This window comes from Xyrauchen texanus, chromosome 1 (genome assembly GCF_025860055.1).
Source record: "Xyrauchen texanus isolate HMW12.3.18 chromosome 1, RBS_HiC_50CHRs, whole genome shotgun sequence".
NCBI classification, from domain to species: Eukaryota; Metazoa; Chordata; class Actinopteri; order Cypriniformes; family Catostomidae; genus Xyrauchen; species Xyrauchen texanus.
The window spans coordinates 300,512-326,331 of NC_068276.1; the positions used below are offsets into that span (position 1 = coordinate 300,512).

Below are 25,820 nucleotides of genomic sequence, written 5' to 3' on the forward strand. Positions count from 1 at the left end.
GTCAAAATTTGTGAAAAGATCTTTGAAAGGAAATTAGTGCCTTGATCAGTATGCACAATTTTCAGTAATCCAACATGGAAAACTGTGTTCGATTTACACTGTGTCCCATTTGCCCATTCTCACACATACACTCACACTCATGCACCAATGGCTGCAGAGCTGCCATGCAAGGCCCTAGCCTGCCATTGGGAGCAACTTGGTGTTCAGTGTCTTGCCCAAGGACACTTCAGCATGTGGAGTCATGTGGGCCGGTAATCGAACCGCCAACCCAGCAATTTATGTGATTTATGTGATGTGATATAAGTGATCTCACAACAACCGGCGCCATAATCTTTCTTAATGGAATCGCCTCGGGAAATCGTGTAGCAGTACACATTACAGTCAACAAGAGTTGATTACCGGCCTTTGTTTTAGGCTGAGGGCTGACACAATCAACAATAACATGTTCATACGGTTCCCCTACGGCTGGTGTGGGAATGAGCGAAGCGTGTGGAATTACCTGATTCGGTTAACCCGTAAGCTGGCAGATTCAACAAGTGCGGCAGCATTGGACTACATCAGTTTTTAGTCGAGGCCAAAAGAAGTGTCTCAAAATCCGATTATGTGGTTTTTTTTTTATAGATGTCCCGATAAGTCATGATCATGAGCTAAAGATAACACTTGCTGTCTGTAACATGAAGGAATAACAAGCTGGTACACCACATTCTCTTTTGTGCTACATCTGAGGAAGCAACAGAGATATACTTCCACAGAGTTGGATCTTCTTTCTGCTTGGACATTATTTTCTCACGTGTCACGCACAGCTTTAAGTAGCTCGAACATAACGCAAGCAGATTTTCAGCTGCCTTACTATCATCGGATAACAAAACTTCATTATCGAATATATAGTTGCCATAAAGGATATGGACAGGTCACCAGCATCATCTATGTTACGAGCCTGAGCCTGTGTAACAGCAAGACAGGAACGTTTCAGGATAAGTCTGATAATCCATCAGGCTGATCAGACGAAACTGGTTTGTCAAAAACTTCCAAATCATTGCCTAGAATAAATTCTACCCTGCTCACGAACCCCTACTTTCACAAATCCTGTACACATTAACACATTACTGCCACAGAAAGTCTTCTCAGAGAGCGCCAGTACTTCCACCACGATAAAGATTGCGTTGCACCGGTGTCACAGAGCATTTGAACTTTTACCTGCTCTGTGGACTTACCAGTAACAGGTTAGTCCCTCCATCTGAAAAGTGTGTAGCTGGACTCTGGCTTGCCACCATACTCAAGGTTAACAGAAAAAACTGTTTTACTGTAACAGTAACACTATGACATAATTAACATTTTTGGTGAATAATCCCAAATCTCAAGAAATCTGAGATATTTCCATGTATTCAGGTGAACTGAAGTATTTTATGAAACATGTAAAAGCATGCTGTTAATTTCACTCAAAGCTGTGTTCTCTGTTCTACAGAAGGATCAGTTCCTGTTATATTCCCACTATATCCGTATGAGACCTGAGCCGGACGCACTGCTGATCAGCCAGTCTGCAGATTTCTTCAGGGTGAGAAGCCAATGACTGATCAATTCAATGTATGCTGTATGATAAGACTGGTTTAGGGTTGTTTAATCAGACTGCCAAAAATGAAAATTCTCTCATTATTTACTCCCCCTCATGCCATCCCGGATGCGTATGACTTTCTTTCATCTGCTGAACACAAGTGAAGATTTTTAGAAGAATATCTCAGCTCTGTAGATCCTGTAAGTCCTTTTTTACTGTAAATCTACACATTCACAGCATTCATAGATGGTATACTTCTCACCACTCAGATAACCGCTCTGTACGATTGTGGTGAGAAGAACATCATCTATGAATGCTGTTCTGAGATGCGGGTTGGCGCTGTTTTGGTGGCATGAGGGGGACCTATACAATATTAGACAGGTGGTTTTAATGTTGTGGCTGATTGGTGTATATATACATTACATTGATTCAGGTCAGTTGGTTTGATCAGTCAGTGACTGTGACTCTCTCTCTCTCTCTCTCTCTCTGTCTCTCTCTCCAGTCAAAGCTGTCTTCCTCTCTTGTTCCTGCCCCTCCGTTTCCTCAGTGTCTCTCAGCCCCCATTCAGAGACTGGAGCAGTACTGTCAGACACTAGAGGAACTGGGCGGTCTCAATCCCACCTCTGACTCCGCCCTGTCTATTCTAAGACACGCCCAGAGACACGGAGAGGATCTGCGTGCCAGTGATGCAATCACGGGGTGTCCGGTGAGAATCCAAGTAACACCTCTGAGTAACAGTGTGTCTTTTTAAATAAAACGTTTGATCGTCGCAGTGCTGCCTCCTGCTGGTCACAAGATAAATCAGCTTCATGCAGCCTCATATAAAACAAACGTGGTCATTTAGTAGAGGATTACAATACTCTGGTAAATAACTGGAGGTACAGTGTCTTGTTAATGGACTGATTGTGATTGTTCATAAGTGAACATGACTTGTTTGAATCTGCAATAAGGGTCCAAAATAAACACTCACCAAGCACAAAATGAAACTAGATCTTTTAAAGTCCTATTTGGACGAGACAGGGATAGATGTATAGTCTCTTCAATGGACTGATTTGCAAACATTGATTGAATATCTGTCCAGGAACATTCAGTAGACAAAGAACTCCAAAATCAGCTGTGATCAAGGAGCTTTTTACAACTTTATACAGTTCAAACCATTGAAGAGATGGTCATTTATCCCTTACAGACTCGTTGTCATTCCCATTAAAATCAAAGATGGCGCTAATGTGATTAAGGACTATTCTCGCCTTATTGGAAGGCTGTGAACGTTTACATAAGAAAACATAAAATGTAGATTTAGGAGGGCTTAATTGGGTCACTTCCCCTCTATATAGTATATATTTTATTTCTTTATTTGCATAACGAAAAGGAAATATTTGAGGTTACTAACTGGTGATTATAAGGCCATTATGCTATAAATGTGGTTTAAATGTGACATTTCTGGTGTCCCAATAATACAAATCACTTAAACAGACTAAACATTATTTTATTGAAAATGTAAAAATGCAGACAGTTTTTTGTGAGGGTTAGGATTAGGGGTTGTGTTAGGGTTCAGGGGTTGTGTTGGGTTTAGGGGTTGTTTTGGGTTCAGGGGTTGTGTTGGGTTTAGGGGTTGTGTTAGGGTTAGGGGTTGTTTTGGGTTTAGGGGTTGTGTTAGGGTTAGGGGTTGTTTTGGGTTTAGGGGTTGTGTTAGGGTTCAGGGGTTGTGTTGGGTTTAGGGGTTGTTTTGGGTTCAGGGGTTGTGTTGGGTTTAGGGGTTGTGTTAGGGTTAGGGGTTGTTTTGGGTTTAGGGGTTGTGTTAGGGTTCAGGGGTTGTGTTGGGTTTAGGGGTTGTTTTGGGTTCAGGGGTTGTGTTGGGTTTAGGGGTTGTGTTAGGGTTAGGGTTGTTTTGGGTTTAGGGGTTGTGTTGGGTTTAGGGGTTGTGTGAGGTTTAGGGGTTGTGTTGGGTTTAGGGGTTGTGTGAGGTTTAGGGGTTGTGTTAGGTTTAGGGGTTGTGTGAGGTTTAGGGGTTGTGTTGGGTTTAGGGGTTGTGTTAGAGGTTAGGGGTTGTGTTGGGTTTAGGGGTTGTGTTGGGTTTAGGGGTTGTGTGAGGTTTAGGGGTTGTGTTGGGTTTAGAGGTTGTGTGAGGTTTAGGGGTTGTGTGAGGTTTAGGGGTTGTGTTGGGTTTGGGGTTGTGTTTGGGGTTGTGTTGGGTTTAGGGGTTGTGTTGGGTTTAGGCGTTGTGTTAGGGTTAGGGGTTGTGTTGGGTTTAGGGGTTGTGTTAGGGTCAGGGGTTGTGTTAGGTTTAGGGGATGTGTTGGGTTTAGGGGTTGTGTTAGGTTTTAGGGTATGTGTTGGGTTTAGGGGTTGTGTTAGGGTTAGGGGTTGTGTTGGGTTTAGGGGTTTTGTTATGGTTAGGAGTTGTGTTGGGTTAGGGGTTGTGTTGGGTTTAGGGGTTGTTTTGGGTTCAGGGGTTGTGTTGGGTTTAGGGGTTGTGTTAGGGTTAGGGGTTGTTTTGGGTTTAGGGGTTGTGTTAGGGTTAGGGGTTGTTTTGGGTTTAGGGGTTGTGTTAGGGTTCAGGGGTTGTGTTGGGTTTAGGGGTTGTTTTGGGTTCAGGGGTTGTGTTGGGTTTAGGGGTTGTGTTAGGGTTAGGGGTTGTTTTGGGTTTAGGGGTTGTGTTGGGTTTAGGGGTTGTGTGAGGTTTAGGGGTTGTGTTGGGTTTAGGGGTTGTGTGAGGTTTAGGGGTTGTGTTAGGTTTAGGGGTTGTGTGAGGTTTAGGGGTTGTGTTGGGTTTAGGGGTTGTGTTAGAGGTTAGGGGTTGTGTTGGGTTTAGGGGTTGTGTTGGGTTTAGGGGTTGTGTTGGGTTTAGAGGTTGTGTGAGGTTTAGGGGTTGTGTGAGGTTTAGGGGTTGTGTTGGGTTTGGGTTTGTGTTTGGGGTTGTGTTGGGTTTAGGGGTTGTGTTGGGTTTAGGCGTTGTGTTAGGGTTAGGGGTTGTGTTGGGTTTAGGGGTTGTGTTAGGGTCAGGGGTTGTGTTAGGTTTAGGGGATGTGTTGGGTTTAGGGGTTGTGTTAGGTTTTAGGGTATGTGTTGGGTTTAGGGGTGGTGTTAGGGTTAGGGGTTGTGTTGGGTTTAGGGGTTTTGTTATGGTTAGGAGTTGTGTTGGGTTAGGGGTTGTGTTGGGTTTAGGGGTTGTGTTGGGTTTAGGGGATGTGTTGGGTTTAGGGGATACAAACGTGGTCATTTAGTAGAGGATTACAATACTCTGGTAAATAACTGGAGGTTCAGTGTCTTGTTAATGGACTGATTGTGACTGTTCATAAGTGAACATGACTTGTTTGAATCTGCAATAAGGGTCCAAAATAAACACTCACCAAGCACAAAATGAAACTAGATCTTTTAAAGTCCTATTTGGACGAGACAGGGATAGATGTATAGTCTCTTCAATGGACTGATTTGCAAACATTGATTGAATATCTGTCCAGGAACATTCAGTAGACAAAGAACTCCAAAATCAGCTGTGATCAAGGAGCTTTTTACAACTTTATACAGTTCAAACCATTGAAGAGATGGTCATTTATCCCTTACAGACTCGTTGTCATTCCCATTAAAATCAAAGATGGCTTAATGTGATTAAGGACTATTCTCGCCTTATTGGAAGGCTGTGAACGTTTACATAAGAAAACATAAAATGTAGATTTAGGAGGGCTTAATTGGGTCACTTCCCTCTATATAGTATATATTTTATTTCTTTATTTGCATAACTGAAAAGGAAATATTTGAGGTTACTAACTGGTGATTATAAGGCCATTATGCTATAAATGTGGTTTAAATGTGACATTTCTGGTGTCCCAATAATACAAATCACTTAAACAGACTAAACATTATTTTATTGAAAATGTAAAAATGCAGACAGTTTTTTGTGAGGGTTAGGATTAGGGGTTGTGTTAGGGTTCAGGGGTTGTTTTGGGTTTAGGGGTTGTGTTGGGTTTAGGGGTTGTGTGAGGTTTAGGGGTTGTGTTGGGTTTAGAGGTTGTGTGAGGTTTAGGGGTTGTGTGAGGTTTAGGGGTTGTGTTGGGTTTAGGGGTTGTGTTAGTGGTTAGGGGTTGTGTTGGGTTTAGGGGTTGTGTTGGGTTTAGGGGTTGTGTGAGGTTTAGGGGTTGTGTTAGGGTTCAGGGGTTGTGTTGGGTTTAGGGGTTGTGTTGGGTTTAGGGGTTGTGTGAGGTTTAGGGGTTGTGTTGGGTTTAGAGGTTGTGTGAGGTTTAGGGGTTGTGTGAGGTTTAGGGGTTGTGTTGGGTTTAGAGGTTGTGTGAGGTTTAGGGGTTGTGTGAGGTTTAGGGGTTGTGTTGGGTTTAGGGGTTGTGTGAGGTTTAGGGGTTGTGTTGGGTTGAGGGGTTGTGTTAGGTTTAGGGGTTGTGTTTGGCTTATTGATTTTTTTGAGGTTTAGGGGTTGTGTTGGGTTTAGGGGTTGTGTTAGGGTTAAGGGTTGTGTTAGGGTTAGGGGTTGTGTTGGGTTGAGGGGTTGTGTTAGGGTTCAGGGGTTGTGTTGGGTTTAGGGGTTGTGTTTGGTTTAGTTTTTTTTTTAGGTTTAGGGATTGTGTTGGGTTTAGGGGTTGTGTTAGGGTTAGGGGTTGTGTTGGGTTTAGGGGTTGTGTTAGGGTTAGGGGTTGTGTTGGGTTTAGAGGTTGTGTGAGGTTTAGGGGTTGTGTTGGGTTTAAGGGATGTGTTGGGTTTAGGGGTTGTGTTTGGGGTTGTGTTGGGTTTAGGGGTTGTGTTGGGTTTAGGCGTTGTGTTAGGGTTAGGGGTTGTGTTGGGTTTAGGGGTTGTGTTAGGGTCAGGGGTTGTGTTAGGTTTTAGGGTATGTGTTGGGTTTAGGGGTTGTGTTAGGGTTAGGGGTTGTGTTGGGTTTAGGGGTTTTGTTATGGTTAGGGGTTGTGTTATGGTTAGGGGTTGTGTTGGGTTTAGGGGATGTGTTGGGTTTAGGGGATGTGTTGGGTTTAGGGGTTGTGTTGGGTTTAGGGGATGTGTTGGGTTTTGGGGATGTGTTGGGTTTAGGGGATGTGTTGGGTTTATATCATTATGTCTATGGAGAGTCCTCATAATGATAGCTGCATCAACATGTGTGTGTGTGTGTGTGTGTGTATCAGATACCAGTGGCGGAGCTTGGAGACCTGGTACGACAGGGTGAGCTGTGCGTGTGTAGCGGAAACCGAAGGAAAAAGACGGGCATGAGAAATGTCTTCCTCTATCAGAATTACGTTATCTTCACCAAACACAAAATACCCAACCCTGGATGCAGCGTGTACAGCTTTAAACACAGCATAAAGGTACACACACACACAAATTCACTCTCAAACACAGACGTCACAACAGAGCCGATACAATAATACCTGATTTCATCATACTTTTTCTCACGAGATTGTTTCAATCATTTAGATCCCTGTATCAATCTTTTTATTCGTCTGTTTAGTTGTTTATTTATGTGATGTGAAAACAATTAAAAGTGAACCCACATGAATCACTCTTTCTCTTGTGGACACGCTGGGTCTCTTTCACTTGTTTGATGATATCATGTTGTATCAAGATTGAACAATATTAAATTGTGACATATGAATTAAATATCAAAACGTTGCCAAGGTGGTTGGCAATAACTAGCCTTAGCTGTAACACACACACACACACACACACGCACACACATTCAAACACACACATACAAAATAAGGTTTACAAATCTAGTGTACTACTAACTACATACTGAGTAATTTTATTAGCTGGGTTTCCATCAAAATGTTTTGCCTTTTTTAAGAGCATTTTAAAATTTTGACATAAGAAAATACAAATTGTTGCCACTATGTAATGCGTTTTATCACGAGGGAGACGCCTCGTCATGATGGAGCAGCTGATTGACCGCTCCCTGCTTCAGGGACAGTTTTATTTGCAAGATTGGAGCAAGTATCTCATTTGACTAAATACATCCTCGAGACACCGCAGAATAAGTGTAATATTTGATATAATGGGGCTGAAATGGCTGCGATTCCCAAACGCCGCCAGTCTCTGCATACATGGGACGCCCGCTCTCAAAACCATTCAGGAGGATTGTGAGGACCCTCTTTGACGAGCAGCTGGTTGGTTAAACACTTCTGAATGACAAGCGCTATGTTCAAAGAATTGTGTGCCAAGGTCAGACCTTTCATTGGGACAGTCACATCAAGCTACTGCACGCTCATAACACACCCACGAATGGTCAAAACGCATCATCGTTTTGTGAATAAACCGTTTCTATCACCTTAATGTGTATTTGAACTAATGCGAAACTCCAGAAAATCAACCACCTCCTCCTAGCACCAAAAATTTAGCAAATTTAGAAAGTTTATTCGCATATCAAGTGTTTCCATTCAGGATTTCTTGTGCGCAATTTCAGAATGCACATAAAAAGAGTTGGATGGAAACCCAGCTATTGTTGTCACTTGACCTCATCAAGTTGAATAAAAATTAGGGCTGTCAATACATAACATTTTAATAAAATGTAGTATGTGGTGGTATGCCAATCAATTAATCACAGATAATCCATATTTGCTGAAAATATATTTCAATATACATTATAACGATTACATAATTATGAGTTTAATATATAATACTGATAATTCAAAGACATTACATTTTTTGTGGCAGAAGAGTAAAGTTAGACAATACAGGAAGTGGCTATAAAAGTCAATCAGTTGTTTGTTTTATTTCCATATCACTGAACACAAGCCATTCATTGGCCTGCAGTCCTCAGTAATCCATTGTATGACTGAGTTTGTCAATCTGAAGTAGACTTAAGAGATGTTCTCATAGGACGCATTCATACTTTCGGTCTGTACAGACGCATCAGACGCACGCTTATGGTGCATTTCGCGGTAGTTGCATCATGTTTCACTGGTTCAACGTTTTTAGGATGCTGTAATCAGTTTGTTGCCTGTAGTTGCACTTACTGCCCCCTGCTGACTGAGACGTTGGCGTTAACTTTAGCATTAACACTGATATGTTATTTTATAAATAATTAATCACACTGAATTAACACGATAAATCGACATCATTGAACCCATGAACTACCCCCAAGTCTACTTGAAAAATGTTCTGGGGTACGGTTCATGGTAACTATACTTCAGTTCGCTGTTGATATTTACCAGTCCGTCCTACATCACTCCTGGTTGTCTCCACAGACTGGTGAGATGGGTCTCACTCAGAATGTCGGTGAGGACGGCCTGAAGTTTGAGGTGTGGGTGAGACAGGCATCTAGAACCAGGGACTGCCTCACTCTCCAGACCTCTAGTGTTCAGGAAAGAGGAGTCTGGACTCATGACATCGCACAGCTGCTCTGGACTCATGCCATCCATAATACAGGTTTGAATCTTTCACCTCTCATTTTTACACCTCTAGTTTCAACCTCAGGCGACACGCCCACAGACCACCTGCACGCAGTTCGTTCATGGACCAAAACAAGTGTGGCTGAAATTGATAGTTCCTATCTGATTGACTGGCTTTATGTAACTTCTGAGAGTAAGAGGGGGTACATTTTCTACCAAATTACGTGATCTGAAGACAAGCAGTTTAATACTCTTATATAGTGTGTGTTCTATTGACCCAGGAAGACAGAGGGAGCTACGGGCAAGATGGTGTTCCTCTTCCCTTACCATAGTAGGATTAATAACTGTGTAAATCATAATAATAACGTTTACACTTATGAAATATTTTGGGAATACATAGACCATTATTGGCACGTGGAGGGGTGATCACTAGAGTTGGGGTACTTGAGTTTGGACTCGAGTCAGAGTCAAGAGTCCAATTTAAATGGACTTGGACTTTTCACGGACTCGGATGCATTTTTACTCGGACATGACTCTGACTCTAGCCTTTCAGACTTAGGATTTTTTTCTGAGTCTGACTGAGTCTATGGCATTTATGATGCAATGAAAAGCAAACAAACCAAAAAATAACATAACATTGGGTGACCATACGTCCTCTTTTTCAGACCTGAAAAAAGTGTCCAGCTGGGATTTCAAAATTGCCTCTAAATGTTTGGGATTTGGCTTTGTCTTCACATTGATGTGCTTTCTACAGTTAGTACTGTCATTGATACTGTGCATCAGTTTTCATGCGTGTATGTCCTTACGTCTGATTATTCTGTCTGAGACCGGCAGCGCACTCTTTCAAAGTACTTTTTTATCTCTCTCGCCCACGCGCCCGTGCCGTATACGTCTGCAGGAAAGAGATCGCCAATCGCCATGCGTTCCCCAACTCTGCAAACTATTAAATAGAGCACATTTTATCAGACTCATTCTAACTGAAAATGTCGACTATATCGAGACTAAATCAAATTTACGACGTATCAGGGACATTTAAACGTAATATGACGGATGAAATAGACCATGATGGAAATTGTACAACTCAGTCCGTTACATATTTGTAGCGTAACCTCTGTGTGTTACCTGTAAAGCTGGCACTTGAGTTTAAATGGCAGAAAAGTCCGAAAATACAATGAAGAACACAAGTGAGGGGAGAAGTCTCTATTCACCTATTATCCATACTATATTTTTAATGGTATCTGATCTTTTCTGTTTTAATTTTATGGTCATTACTTTTTAATATGACCATTTATTGAATGTATTAAACACATTCAATGTATTTATTAAATTAAATTAATTGCATTTCACCCATAATAAACTAAATTGAATGGACAAACTGAAAATTAAGTAGAAATAAAAACTACATTAAAATGTGAAATAATAATAATAACTTTGGTTGTAAGGACTAACGCAGCGTTCACATTCTTTATTCTATGTTTGATTGGAGGAGAAAATCAACAAATAATTGAAATGTCAACAGAACACAATAAGAAGTGTTTTGAAGCACAGGTTTGTCTTCATAAACCTAAAACATATCCTTTTATCCTTTAAATTGAAACCACAAATTTATAAAATGTGTTTTTGTTTCATTTATATTGACAATTGTTTTTCTTAGTTGTGAAAGTTCAAATAAGCTTCAAATATTGATGTTGAGATTATTGTTGATTCTTGGACAGATTCATTCGGACTTGACTCAGACTCTGACTGTTATGACTCGGTGTTGAGTCCGACTCGGCTCCTTTTGGACTCGGACTTGACTCGAACCCAACATTAGGAGTAGACTATTTTATTTATATAAATTCCACAGCCACTGACCAGGGAAATAAAAAAAATGGCACTCCATGTCAAAAAGGTTGCCGACCCCTGATATAGATGATTATGAAAATATATGGTTTGTTTGACATTTTTATAGGTTTGTTGTCTGTATACTTGAAGAATTCTGCATCTTTCACTGAACCTGCTGTTTGCTATTTTGATTTCTGCTTCATTCTATGAAGAATCCACATGAGATCAGTAAAATTATCTGTTATAACCACTCAATGATCATTGAAATGAAGAGATATGCAGAATGTTATGTTTAATTTGTATTGCTAACATGCTGCTGCTAGCATGCTAACCTTTTTATTATCAGACTTGAGGCTTGAGCGCCATCGTGTCTCTAGTTGCTTATATATTTTGGGAAAATAATTATCAGATTGGTTCCTTTTGATTTGAGCTTTTATAACTATTTTTCTTTTTGACTTTTATAAAGAACATCTGGGCAACAAAGTACATGTGTCTTCTGTCAAAACATACCACAATCATGACTGTTGTACAAAGAAGTGATTTCTAATGAGTTTGTCCAATTAAGGTGTGAGGTCAGAAAATGGGGCAATGGGAACAGGTTAAAACGCTAACAATACACACTCACACACACACAAACACACATACTCGCACACAAACACACACACTCGCACACCCATACACTCACGTACACACACACAAACACTCACACACGCAAACACACACACAAACACATATACACACACTCACGTACACACACGCACACACGCGTACACACACACGCACACACATACACACACTCGTGCACACACACTTGCACACATGTACACAAACACACACACACTCGCACACACTCATGCACACACATACACACACTCGCGCACACACACACACACACTCGCACACGCTCAAGCACACACACACACACACACTTGCACACACACTCGCACACACACTCACGCACACTCTTGCTTACACACTTGCACACACATACACACACTCACGCACATGTACACACACTCTCGCACACGCACAAACACATGCGCACACACTCACACGCACACACACACACTGCACACACACACACACACACACACACACACACTCATGCACACACTCACACGTGCACACACACACATCACAGACATACACACAATCATACGCATACACACACTCACCCGCACACTCGCACACACACACACACTCGCATACACTCACACACACACTCACGCACACAAACACACGCGCATGTACGCGTACACTTATTGCGATTCAAAACTATGATGTATTGCGGAATTTCACTCAATGTTTTTCATTCGTTTTCATCGGACTTAAGAGAACTGTTTACAAATCACCACATACATTTTAAAATTCATATTAAAGTGCCAGTTTACAAAACAAGCGTTTATTTCCTAAATAAAGACATAATGTCTCCTTATTTCTGTGCTTAGTTCAAGATCGCTCATCTTTCTAAACATAAATGATAGTATTTATGAATACAATAGTAGCCTAAACACTTTAAAAACTTAGAAATACTTATAACACAGTTTCAGTAAACAATAGTATAAATGATTTTCACCTAAAAGGTTATCCTGTTAAATATGATACTGACATTTCTGTCAAAATACATCAGTTAATGTAACTACTGTAAAATCATAATACATTTTAGTAAGGGAGGGTTATTATGTGTAAAGCATGATAACTGCAGCCTTAGGGACTGTTGTTGAATTACTAGATTGATTTGGCAATTATCATTTTTTCCATCACCACAATATTAATGTGGAAATATTGACATAATTCAAATGTATATTTGGCATGTAAATATCGATACAATATCACAAGGAAAAATATCACGATGCTTCAACACATCAATATTTTTTCCCACTTCTAGTTCTTACCTAGAGAGCTTCCTTGCTGTTTACTGCCTACTTAGGCAGCAACCTTCTAAGGGAGCATCCTAAGCATCATGGATCCTCAAAAGTGACAGACATTAAACGCTCTGTATAACAAGGATTTAAAAGCTGTTGTACACAAATCGTGCTCTTAATGCAAAGCATAATGATTTCCAATATGGTTTTCACGTTAGCACGTGTTGCTAAGCTAACAACATGATTTGCGAATGAGCAGGATAATACTGTATATAGCACACAAATAGTGGGTGAAATAGTCCCATTTTAATTAGATGGAGCTTTTTCAATTCTGCATGAAAAATATGTTTGTTTATAGTTGGGATTTATCTTGCTTCATCTTGGATATGTTTTATTTTTTCCACTAAGCTCATTGTGATGCTTTATCAGTATTCAATGCTACCTTTAGACATCTGTGAGACGGTATCATTAAGGATCATTTAAACTTCACCGAACAGGCTTCTTTTAGATTGTCCAGAATTACGCTGAAATACACTGAACTTTTTGATCTGCTAAGGGGTTTGATAACCCCTTTGACTTTAAAAGCGCTGATAATTATTTAAAACTATCTGTGCCTGTGCTTTGGATGTGCCATTCTTTATTTACAATTGCGTGTAAATATTGGAGATTGTAGCTTGCAGGTTTACTGGGGCGGCTGTGGTTTAGGTGGTAGAACGGGTCGGCCACTAATCGCAGGGTTGGTGGTTCGATTCCCAGCCCACATGACTCCACATGGCGAAGTGTCCTTGGGCAAGACATTGAACCCGAAGTTGCTCCCAATCGCATGCTAGGGCCTTACATAGCAGCTCTGCCGCCATTGGCGTATGAATGAGTGTGTGTGTGTGTGTGTGTGAATGAGTCACAGTGTAAAGCACTTTGAATACCGCTAAGGTTAAAAAAAGTGCTATATAAGCGCAGACCATTTACTATCTTCATGTAAAACATTTTCACAAGTTGTTCAAAAGTGCACTTTTGTATGTTAATGCTCATCACAAACTTCACAAAGACAACTTGGTCAAGGCAAAAGCTGGAAGAGAGATTTCCGTGTTTACAGAATCAGATCAGGTAGCTTGTTCGCTAAGGGTGCTATTGTATAAATCATGCTTTGAGTTCGAATAATACTCTACGCTAGTATGTGAACGCAGATGTGAACCCTATTACCAACACGAGGTCTGGTTGAACATGCTTAACATGTACTCTAGCGTTACCATGGCGGGAACAAACCTCCGTACTCGAGTTACCTTCAAACGTCTTAAAAGCCATTAAAAAGGGTGTTGTTATTATGCGGATAAGTTCCTATAAATATACTGACTTTAAATTCCTCTTCAAACTGCTCCGCCATAACAGTAACCATGTTTATGCTAAATTGTGGGGACCAAATGTCGCCACAAGGATCGTAAAACCTGAGAAGACCTACCTTGCAGGGATCAGGCAGCGGTCCCCATGGGGGAAATGGCTTATTAAACATACTAAACTATGGGTTTTTTTGGAAAATGTAAAAATGCAAAAAGGTTTCTGTGAGGGTTAGATTATGGTTAGAAAAGCCAAAAGTGGTTTAGGGGGGTTCGTTGGCCTGTTCTGCCATTTTGTGGTCCGTTTTGCATAACGTCGTGGCTCATTGTCCCATTTCGCGGCTGACCCACCGACCCGCTCTGGTCACCTGATGGCCAGTCCGCCCCTGATCGGTTCAAAAGTGCGTCGCCCCACCGGGAACATGCCTGGTATGCCAGATTACCAGTCCAGCCCTGGTTCTGCGTCTGCATTCACGTACTTGCATAGATCATTTTTCTGCCCTTATGCTGCCTACTGTTTGTAACACGGTTTGAAACATCTTTTCAACGAGAGTGTACCTGTGATTCATAAAATACTGTCTAGGAACAACTGTGTGCATTTTTTTAAATGTTGTGACTGAGTTTACTGTTGACTTCATTCCATTAGTGAAATGCCACAAAGTTCTGCTTAACTATGCGAGTGCTCGTCCTTCCTAATTAACAAGCTCTTAAAAACAAATGTTATTGACCCAGTTATTTATATATAATTATTACACTAAAAGGCAGTTTAATTAAGGATCATCTCTCTCTCTCTGTGTGTGTGTGTGTGTGCGTGTGCGAATCTGCTCCAGCAGAACATGTCTAGGGGCAGTTTTTGGGAAAGGCCAATTGGTAATTAATGACTAATTAATAATGGAAAATGAATAACTATGTTGGTTAATAAGATGTTGATTTGCATTGGCAGTTTTGTCATTTCTTTATGAAAATGCAACTTTTAAATTACATTTGATTCAGTATGGTTAATTACCCATAATGTTCAGTGTTTTCTATTCACCAACTGATTGTGTGTGTGTGTGTGTGTGTGTGTGTGTGTGTGTGTGTGTGTGTGTGTGTGTGTGTGTAGAGTTGTGTCTGAAGGAGTCTCTGTGTATGGGGGTTTCCAGTAAGCTTCTACTGGATGTGACTGGTGCTCAAATCTCAGAACTAGACTCCAGTTTCAGCCTGAACGACAGAGGTACAGTACTAACACACACACACACACACACACACACACACACACACACATTTGTTTTATATTGTAATGGGGACTTCCCTTTAAACTCAGCATTAAACAGAAGTTGCGACGACTTCCTTATTGTCACATACAGTGAGGAAAATAAGTATTTGAACACCCTGCTATTTTGCAAGTTCTCCCACTTAGAAATCATGGAGGGGTCTGAAATTGTCATCGTAGGTGCATGTCCACTGTGAGAGACATAATCTAAAAAAAAAAAATCCAGAAATCACAATGTATGATTCTTTAACTATTTATTTGTATGATACAGCTGCAAATAAGTATTTGAACACCTGTCTATCAGCTAGAATTCTGACCCTCAAAGACCTGTTAGTCTGCCTTTAAAATGTCCACCTCCACTCCATTTATTATCCTAAATTAGATGCACCTGTTTGAGGTCGTTAGCTGCATAAAGACACCTGTCCACCCCATACAATCAGTAAGAATCCAACTACTAACATGGCCAAGACCAAAGAGCTGTCCAAAGACACTAGAGACAAAATTGTACACCTCCACAAGGCTGGAAAGGGCTACGGGGAAATTGCCAAGCAGCTTGGTGAAAAAAGGTCCACTGTTGGAGCAATCATTAGAAAATGGAAGAAGCTAAACATGACTGTCAATCTCCCTCGGACTGGGGCTCCGTGCAAGATCTCACCTCGTGGGGTCTCAATGATCCTAAGAAAGGTGAGAAATCAGCCCAGAACTACACGGGAGGAGCTGGTCAATGACCTGAAAAGAGCTGGGACCACCGTTTCCAAGGTTACTGTTGGTAATACACTAAGACGTCACGGTTTGAAATCATGCATGGCACGGAAGGTTCCCCTGCTTAAACCAGCACATGTCAAGGCCCGTCTTAAGTTTGCCAATGACCATTTGGATGATCCAGAGGAGTCATGGGAGAAAGTCATGTGGTCAGATGAGACCTTTTGGTCATAATTCCACTAACCGTGTTTGGAGGAAGAAGAATGATGAGTACCATCCCAAGAACACCATCCCTACTGTGAAGCATGGGGGTGGTAGCATCATGCTTTGGGGGTGTTTTTCTGCACATGGGACAGGGCTGACTGCACTGTATTAAGGAGAGGATGACCGGGGCCATGTATTGCGAGATTTTGGGGAACAACCTCCTTCCCTCAGTTAGAGCATTGAAGATGGGTCGAGGCTGGGGCTTCCAACATGACAATGACCCGAAGCACACAGCCAGGATAACCAAGGAGTGGCTCTGTAAGAAGCATATCAATGTTCTGACGTGGCCTAGCCAGTCTCCAGACCTAAACCCATTAGAGAATCTTTGGAGGGAGCTCAAACTCCGTGTTTCTCAGCGACAGCCCAGAAACCTGACTGATCTAGAGAAGATCTGTGTGGAGGAGTGGGCCAAAATCCCTCCTGCAGTGTGTGCAAACCTGGTGAAAAACTACAGGAAACGTTTAATTGCAAACAAAGGCTACTGTACCAAATATTAACATTGATTTTCTCAGGTGTTCAAATACTTATTTGCAGCTGTATCATACAAATAAATAGTTAAAAAATCATACATTGTGATTTCTGGATTTTTTTTTTAGATTATGTCTCTCACAGTGGACATGCACCTACGATGACAATTTCAGACCCCTCCATGATTTCTAAGTGGGAGAACTTGCAAAATAGCAGGGTGTTCAAATACTTATTTTCCTCACTGTATTTCTGAATGTAACTGCTTATTGAGCAAGAAAAAAATTTTTGGGCGGAGGGATGTGTTCATCTATTAGTTGTTGATTGGATTTTGAAAAGTGGGCGTCGCATACCAGAATGAAGGAGGCAGATCTGAATGGAGAGTGTGTTTTCGAACCGGGATGGGCGTATTTCAACAGCTTTACACTATTTGCCTACTAAATTGAGATTACCTTCTTTCATTGGATCCATAGTTCTGAAATGCCCATTCTGGTTTGGAAATGTCTACTGATTACTCCATTGAGATTTCCTACTTTCATTGAATAGTTGAAAAAACACCCATCCCAGTTTGAAAACGCCCACAGATTGGGAAATGTCCATTATAGTTCTGCAAAGACCCACACTTCCCTGAATGTGAGTTTACAATTGACACACAAACCCCTTCCACGGCGCTGCTCGTCCCAGAGCCAGTTAAAAACGGAAATTGAGCAGCGATCTCAACACATTAATGATATACTCTAACCAGGCCAGCTTTTGCTTATGACAAGCCTGTAGCCGTGGAGCAACTTGCTGGTAAAAGATCATAATATTAAAATGATTTGAATCACAATGCACTAAATGTGAAGGGAAAAAAGAAGCCTTTCATGAAGAGATTAATTTGCATTCTTTCATTTCATTTGACAAGTGTTGATCATGTCAACAAACTTACTGCCGAAAAGTCTTGTTGACAAAGGTCTTTCATCTCATGCACACTCTGATGCTAATGCACACTCTGTCACAAGGATGCTCATCCCTCGAGCGTGCTTAATGCAGCTAGATTATAACGTGATTGCTCGTGCCTTATTGAATCATAATATATGTGTTACTGTGCATTTCTTATTGTGAAGAAAATTGGCAATACGCAGCTTTATTCATAAGAGACAGTTTGTCTTTTTGTGAGTATAAGATGGATTGAAGTGAACAGAAAGGTGTGAGAGAGGAAGTCTTCGCCCCATTATACACTGCAACAAAATATGTTTTTGATTCGTTTTTGATTTGGCTTGTTTTCCAATGAAAATATCTAAAACTTCTTTAAAACAACGTACATTTACTTTAGCAGCTATACTGCTGAATAAAATATTATCTGAGAATAATTATATTTATAATTAAATAAGTATATTTTGTCTTTATTGCACTCGCAGAAGTATAACCAAATGAAAAAATACACTTACTGTATATTTGAGATATTCCCTAAAAGTCTAAATAGATTATGTTGCTTCTCAATTAAATGTATTTTTTGACCATTTTAAATGGAAAACAAGACAAAAACTCTTGATAACAATAGGGTCATGTAGTGGTTCACGCTGAGCAGCGCAGCAATATGAAATTATTTATAATTTAATTCAACTAGCAAAGTTTGTCAAACTGATCGCTTGCCAAATGTTGGCTATAGATGCTGTACACTTGAAATACGTAACAGAACAAAGCATTAATTAGCGATCGATCTGAATCATCATGACAAAAGGAGCCGATTTAAAATGAAGTGCCCATAACTGTCACGTAAGGAACGCTTATTTATGGGTAAAAGAAAAGAAAGGAGATTGTTCATCAACAGTTATGGTCTTAAGCTGATGTGTACATGCATGATGGACGAAGCTGAGCTACAATCACACGGAGTACAATCGTACTTTTATATCAGTCTCCATGTAGTTTAACTGTCACGTTCAATTGGAGCGCCACACGTGCGGCTGATCAGATCAGGAGCGGCATTAAGACAAGCTCTGTGAATACTTTTTCTCTTCTTTATTCAGACTTTGGTAGATTTACAACATAAATGGTTTTCAATTTCTCGATTAACAAAAGTTCAAAATCGTGTCAAAATGCAAATTCGAATTTAGCCCTAATTATCAATTGCACTTGCAACAGGTTTTTGGTATGCTTTTGTTATCCTCCACCTGCTTCAATGTCACATGCATAATAACACATTTGTGCTCATGTTTCTTTCACTGCATGGTTGTAGTAGCCCCGTCGTCCACCAGATGTCACTTCATCCTTCATCTCATGAGTGTATGAGGAAACGTGAAGATGTTTTTATATTGTTATTTTTCTCTTTCTGTCAGTTCAAAGCAGCTGTTCAGACTCATCTTCTGTGGGCAGCCTGAAAGAGGGCGACTCGCCCGCCTCTGCAAGGGATTTAAAGAGAAACGCCGATCAAACAGGACACACTCAGGTGAGTCACATATCCCACACACACAGTGCAGAGGGAGTAGATAAAAGTGATGATATGTGTTTGTGTTTTTCTAGAACACTTCACCATCGACCTCAGTGTGAACATCCCCAAAAAGGAAAAAGGTAAGTCTTAAAATGAACATTTTATACCTTTTAAAGGTGCACTTAGTTATGTTTTCTAATTAAAGGGGTCATAATGTGATGAATCAACAGTTCATGGTACTATGAAACTAAGCTGCAAAAACAACTTGTTCTGTAACTTTGTGATGTCATACAGGTGAATGCATCTTTCTAATCTGAAAGTTACATGTTCATAGTCTTCGTCAATGTCATAGTCTTAAAAGCACAGCACCAGAAACGTCAAGTTTAATTCAAAGGCCACGTTTATGCCTCTCATCTTCACTAGAATGCTGTTTTCTTCCAGCGCAAGCGGACACACTATTCACTATTACACAATACACTGTGCACTCAGCCATTGTATTGTGTGAATTTTAAAAGTGTTGTATTGTTCCAAATGGAACTCTTAATGGTTTATTACTTCAAGGAAGCATTTGCTGTTTTTCAGCTGACGAAAGAGACGTTTCAAACGCATGCAATGTGTTTTAGTACATTAGGGAACCTCTGTTCAACACTTGTCTCATAAACAACGTTCACATTCATCGTTGGTGGTTGGATATGAGATGGCTTTTGGACTTCAGGGTGCCCACATGTCTGTGTGCCGCCCCCTGGTGGCTGCCTATGACGCCACTGCCTAATTCCGCCCCTGAAAAGCCAACACACTCTCATGCCGTTCACCGCGTTTGGGCTACTCCGTCGCCCGGTAGATGGCAGCGGCGCTCCGCTGGGTGGACGGCAGTGTCGAGGACTCTGCGACGGCAATCCCTCCTCCTTCCCGGGTTTTGGCACCAATGTAAGGGGGTTAAGATGGGCAAGGAGGAGTTGAGAACCGGCTTGTCAATAGAAATAATAATTTAATGAAAACTTAAACAAAACATAAACACAAACATAAACACACACATGACGGACATGCCCTTAATTCTCTCTCTCTCGAACCGTTGTTACCGGCCGCCTTTATCCATCGCACGCGCCCCATCAGGCCGATTGGGGACCGGGCGTGTGACATTCTAGCCCGGCCCTGCCCCCCTCCGCTCCACAATGACCAGTCAAATGAGCCAGCAACACCAACAAAAAATGACTTAGTGCACCTTTAAATGCTTTCCTATCAATATACTGTGAATATTTGCTATTCAATATTGTTAATAAAATGTTTTCCACTCCGCAGACAGAATGGGTGATGTTTCATTCAGCTACAACTCAAACACTGTTGCTTCCACTTATTTACAACTGGGACAACTGGACATAAACTGGACCATGTGGGACTGAAGCCTGGAGCTCGCCTTTTCATTTATTTGCTCTTATTAATTTCAGGTACCGAAACAAAGCACAGTGGCTTCTACCAAAATAAAACAAAACAACAACAACTATTGTGAAGTTGATATTATAGTCAACATGAAACCAAAATGGGCCCTTGGTCTTATTGTGCATGATTTATGAGTGCATGTTATTCCCTCTTTTCTTGCATTGAATATGTTGTACACATTATGGAAGTAAAATGGTCTGCGAATGGCATTTCATGAATTGAAGGTGAATATCTGTGAGTGTGCTTGTATTTGTATAACAATAAGAATGAAATGAAGCATTGCTCGTGTTGTTCACCAAATATGCTCTTATATAAAGCAGTTACATGGACCTTCATGAAGTTATTGCTTTATTTCAAATGTTTTATTGCTGCAGGTATGGACCAAATCCAAACCAAAAACAAAGTCATGTGTTCTGCAAGATTTGGCCAAATGCACATTCTTGAAATATTACAAGTAGCAGTATTTCTGTAAGCGAAGATGCTTTTAAGATAGTTTCCTTTTATTTCAGCTTATTTTAAGTGGCACTTTGTGATATTCAATCGGGCTAAACCGTGTAACATTTGTATATGAAACTTGGCCTGTTGTATGTTTTTGGCTGAGGGCACATCTGGTATTTCAGCTGAGGCCCATCTCCATATCGCAGCATTGAAAACGAGGGAACATTTTCTTCTTTCTCCAAAACACTCTTTTATTGCCACGGCCAATCGGAGAGCCAAATCCCGACATGCTTTTCAAAAGAGAGACATTATGGATGGAGTGTTTTATGAGTTATGTAATTAGTTAACCCGCCTTAATCTTACACAGTATTAGATGCTGGAACACTAATCTACTCAAAGGAACTGACTTCAGCTTTGACTCAAGCAACTGTAATCCACTTCTGAATTTATGGCATCTGACTCTGGAAAATCATCCTTTATAAGCTTTTATTTCAAATCAGTCTTGTGTAACATATTTAAGATGGTGGAAACTCTGTTTTATTTTACTCATAAAGCCAAAGAGTTATTGCTCGCCTCGAGCTAAAGACTTTTCCTTCTTGCCTTAAGTTGTTAAATTATCTTGACATCCTGATACTTCCCTAGGAAAGACAAATCACACTTACACTCTCTTGAATATCTCCTAGACGTCTTAAATTCGAGAAGTGGAGTGCCCGTCTGTGCGCGTTTATGGTGCGTGCATCTATCACTGACTCGGCACCATCTGCACAACAGACGGTACAAAACAAATAATGTTCAGTGAAAATTCAAATGAAGAACGCGATATATTCATTTGGAACTATATCAGATTGCAGGGGGATTTTTTAGCCCAGAGCCTCCATTAATCTCCGACCCGGGATGAAACTAGAGATGGAGATGAGAGATGTAACAGGTGTTTAAGTGTCTCTCTTCATCATGCAGCTGGGACACAAAGTATGTTTGATATTTCTGCCTTTCTTTTAAATGTGCTGCATTATGAAAAATGAGGGAGCGACAAGATATGAAAGGCGTTCGCATGACGCGCTTGCAATGTTAACAGCTTTGTTGATTGTAAGCAGGAACGATGTAGTTTAATCGCGCTGCTCGCTTACGGAGACATGGTATAACACCATGTAAAGCAGTTCAGTGGAAAGGAGGAGGCGAGAACCGGCTTGACGACATAAATAATATTTTAATGATAAACTTAAACCAAAGACAAACAAACACACATGACGGACATGTCCGTAAACGATTTCTCTCTCCCGCACCATCCTCCGCAGTCGGCCTTTATCCCTCTCGGAGGCTTGATTATCCTGATAAGGGACCAGGTGTGTAGAATCATGACCCGGCCCCGCCCTCCGCCCTGCCACATTCCTCCCTCATTCTCTCAGGCTGGGGAGCCCCCAGCATGACGTACACCTCCCCCCCTCTTTCCCTGGGAGGGGCATCCCTTTCGCCCCGTATGCTGGCAGGTCATACCCATCTACCTGGATGAGAGAGGTGACAAGGGGAGGGAAACAGAAATAATACAAATGGGGGGTACTTCCTGTAATGGGAAGTTCCTGTACCCACCCCAAAAAACACTGTAAAATTTAAACGAGAGGGAAAAGACCAACGCGGAGCGGCAGTGAGAGAGATGAGAAAAAAACAGTTCTCTGATACGCCACTCCTCCACCCTCTAACGGACGACAGCCGCACCTCTCCAGGTGGATCGGAGGCAGTCCTCCAGCCCCTGGCGGACGGAACCCCCCGCCGCATTCTCAGGGAACAGAAGGGGTCTCCCCCACCCCTGGCAACGGTTCTCCCGCTCCAGGCGGTCGGCAGCGAGCCCCTCCCCGCTCACGGTCGGTGGTCTCAGACCCCGCCGCGTTTCAGTGTTTTCAGTTAGGAGCCCCTTCTCCCCTCGTAGTCGGCAGCTGTTCCTCCGCTTCCAGGAGGCCGGGCTCCTCGTCCCCCGGCAGATGGCCATGGCTGCTCCGTAGGGGTGGACGGTAGTGGCAAGAACTCTACTATGGCTTATCCCTCCTCCTTCCCCGATTTCGGCACCAGTGTAAGGTAGCTCTCCCGCACCATCCTCCGCAGTCGGCCTTTATCCCTCTCGGAGGCTTGATTATCCTGATTAAGGGACTGGTGTAGAATCACTACCTGGCCCCGCCTTCCACCCTGTCGAATGAACAGGTTTAGAAATGTTTATACATCTGTAATATCTTAAGTTCAGCATCTATCTAACACTTTCAGATTTGTTTTACTGATTTGTTCATCTGTATCTATTGGTGTAGTCATTTGCAGCTGCACTGTAAAGTGAATAAAAGTGTGCAGGAATCTCCCGCATTATGAATGTGGAAATTTTAGGAATTATTAAAATTGTGTGCAATAGCCGCAAAACCTGCGCTGAATTACAGGCTCTGCAAACGGTTTTATTTTAAAATATTAAAGATGCCCTGGTTCCACTCCTTTATAATTTCATTATACACTAAATAAATAAATAAATAAATAAATAAATAATGACTCTGCAATCTGCTAAATGAATGCAATGTAATGCTGCGTCAATAGCATCATTTTTTTTTCACTCTTGTCATATACTTCAAGGCGGCCAAATCAAAGGTCATCGCAGCCAACTTTGGCCCTAGTTTGGGCATCTCTGGTCTAAATGATTCAGTGACTAATTAATGAAGCAAAATGTTGTTGACTTTTGTATCGAGTGATCACAAAAGCACGTTTCTAAAAACTGTATTTTGTGTGCGTTTATAGCTTCATGCTTTGAGTGTCCTCCATAATTTATGCAGTTCAGAAGATGAATCCTGTTGAGAAAGATGGATCGCTTTGAAACGAGTGTAGGACTCAAAACCTGTAGAGAACCCAAACCTGCGCAACTGTGGGTGGAAAGTACCGTATCTACAGCACTCAACCCACATTCAGACTAAAAATACTCTCCGCAGCGGGGCGTGTACGATCCAACTCTCCAAACCATAAATACCTTGGCGTGATTCATAGTTTTGATTGTAAACAGGACTGTGTGCCAAAGAAACGAGCTGTCTTTAGAAGCCTCATCTTTATGAATGTTTACATTTGTTTAATGTCTGATGTTTGCATGCTACATCTCAACCATGTTAACTTTGTAACTGATTTAATTGCCTTTGTGTGTTTAATAATAATTATGAATCAAACAAGCTTGTTTCCCTTTTCTTCCCGCAGCCATTTTAGAGCTCGATGACATTTAGTGCATATGAGAGCATTATGGGATAGACACTTGACAACATTGCTGACACTCTGGAAATGGCAGCCACTCGGTGACCAACAGAAGGGATTGCATTTTTTGAAAGAAAAAAAAGAGATGAAAAGAGCACAGAGAGAGAGAGGAGTGACATAGATGAAAAAGAGGCCAAAGACAGTTGATGGTATGATGGGAAATGAAGGAGGGACAGACGGAGAGGCACAGAGAGGGGATATGAAAGAATGAGAGAGACTGCTGAGTGTGAGAAAGGTATGGCTGAGGCCAGAGAAGTTTTTTGTCTGATAGAAATGTGAAGAGAGTGAGAGAATGGATTTAAATGGAGAGGGGGAGCAGAAAGTGTGTGTGAGAGAGAGAGAGAGAGAGAGAGAGAGAGAGAGAGAGAGAGATAGTGTGAGGATTAGAGAGAGAGTTTGGGGGGAGGCAGTGAGATTCGGGCAAACAAAGAGAATGAGTTGGGTGAAACATCAAAGGGATTTTTCGGCTGTGTTACCGGGACAACAGACATTTGCATGCGATTAGCTTTTTACATCATATTAAGAGGGATGGGGCGAGCGAGGGGATGCACATATTGTAAAGAGAGAGAGAGAGACGGCGGCAACTCAGACTGACTTATGTGCTGACAAGCGGCCATTTGTCTTCTCAAGATCACGCTCCTTGTAGACATCATGCGATGAAGACAAAAATGAGACGTAAAGTAAAACACATGCTAAATGCTACTGCCAGAACATGATCAAGTTAAACGATTCTCATGACAACTAAAGAAAAAATTTATTTTGCAAGAAAATTAAGCCTGCTTTTAGCCATATATACCATAAAGACTTAGTGTATTGTGCATTCATGACAATTTAGCACATTTAATTTTTATCTGAGTATTTTATTCCCATTATTCTTAATGGTGATTCATTTTACTTTATTACAGTATTTATTATAATAAACATTACTAAAATAAATAATAATAATAATAATATAAAACAAAAAAAAAGGAAAGCAAGTAAGAAATAATAATTTGCCTAAAGAAGTTGAGGCCTTCATTTTGGACTATTAAGGTTGTTTTTTGTTTCAGGACACTTTTCAGCGATTCAAACGATATGCGATAAAGGTATCTTTTTTATCTTGATCGGGGTTTTTGACCTAACCAGCCGCGACGGGTGATGTTACATTCTGTCGATTACTTGATTCCTATTTTCGACATCGTGCCGGGTAACCCCATCCGCTGTGAACTGGCATGGTCCAAAAACGTTCTCATAACAGAATATTAAATGTTGACGTTTTGTAACACACACTGGTTCAGAATTCAAAAAACACATCACATACCGGCACGTGAGTCACATTGAATAATTTATTAGACTTCTGAATTATACGTTTGCATCCTTTATTAAGCTCGATGAGGTGGGCACCATAAACTGACATTGTATGACATCAGTGAAAACAAAAACAAATAAAAAAAATTACAACAATTTCTCCCTACAATTGTAAACAATGACTGAATTTTCATTTTTGAGTGAACTGTCCCTTTAAGCACATATTATTGCCCAATTCTCATTAACACATTGTGTGCAGACGTTTTACTGTTCCCCTTGTTGATGATTATCATTAATGTGATATTATTATTTTTTTTTACAGTGTTACAGTCCATAAACATTACAATTTGGGTTGTCAATAATTACAGTTTTTAATAAAATTAATTGTAATTAACTACATATCA

At 41.0% G+C, this 25,820-nt stretch overlaps 2 protein-coding genes across 2 annotated transcripts in view; one reads left to right on the forward strand and one right to left on the reverse strand.

Annotated features, from left to right (window-relative positions):
* Nucleotides 1-24,039, forward strand: part of LOC127647870 (rho guanine nucleotide exchange factor 40-like) — a 99,427-nt gene extending 75,388 nt beyond the window's left edge. The window contains 8 exon segments of the mRNA XM_052132388.1: nt 1,466-1,555; nt 2,055-2,258; nt 6,676-6,855; nt 8,734-8,914; nt 15,000-15,110; nt 18,899-19,008; nt 19,083-19,130; nt 20,290-24,039. Coding sequence (XP_051988348.1) covers nt 1,466-1,555; nt 2,055-2,258; nt 6,676-6,855; nt 8,734-8,914; nt 15,000-15,110; nt 18,899-19,008; nt 19,083-19,109 — 903 coding nt within the window. The 3' untranslated portion in view covers nt 19,110-19,130; nt 20,290-24,039.
* LOC127648178 (histone H3) overlaps nt 1-25,820 on the reverse strand; it is a 1,095,985-nt gene that overhangs the window by 128,741 nt on the left and 941,424 nt on the right. The window lies entirely within an intron of this gene.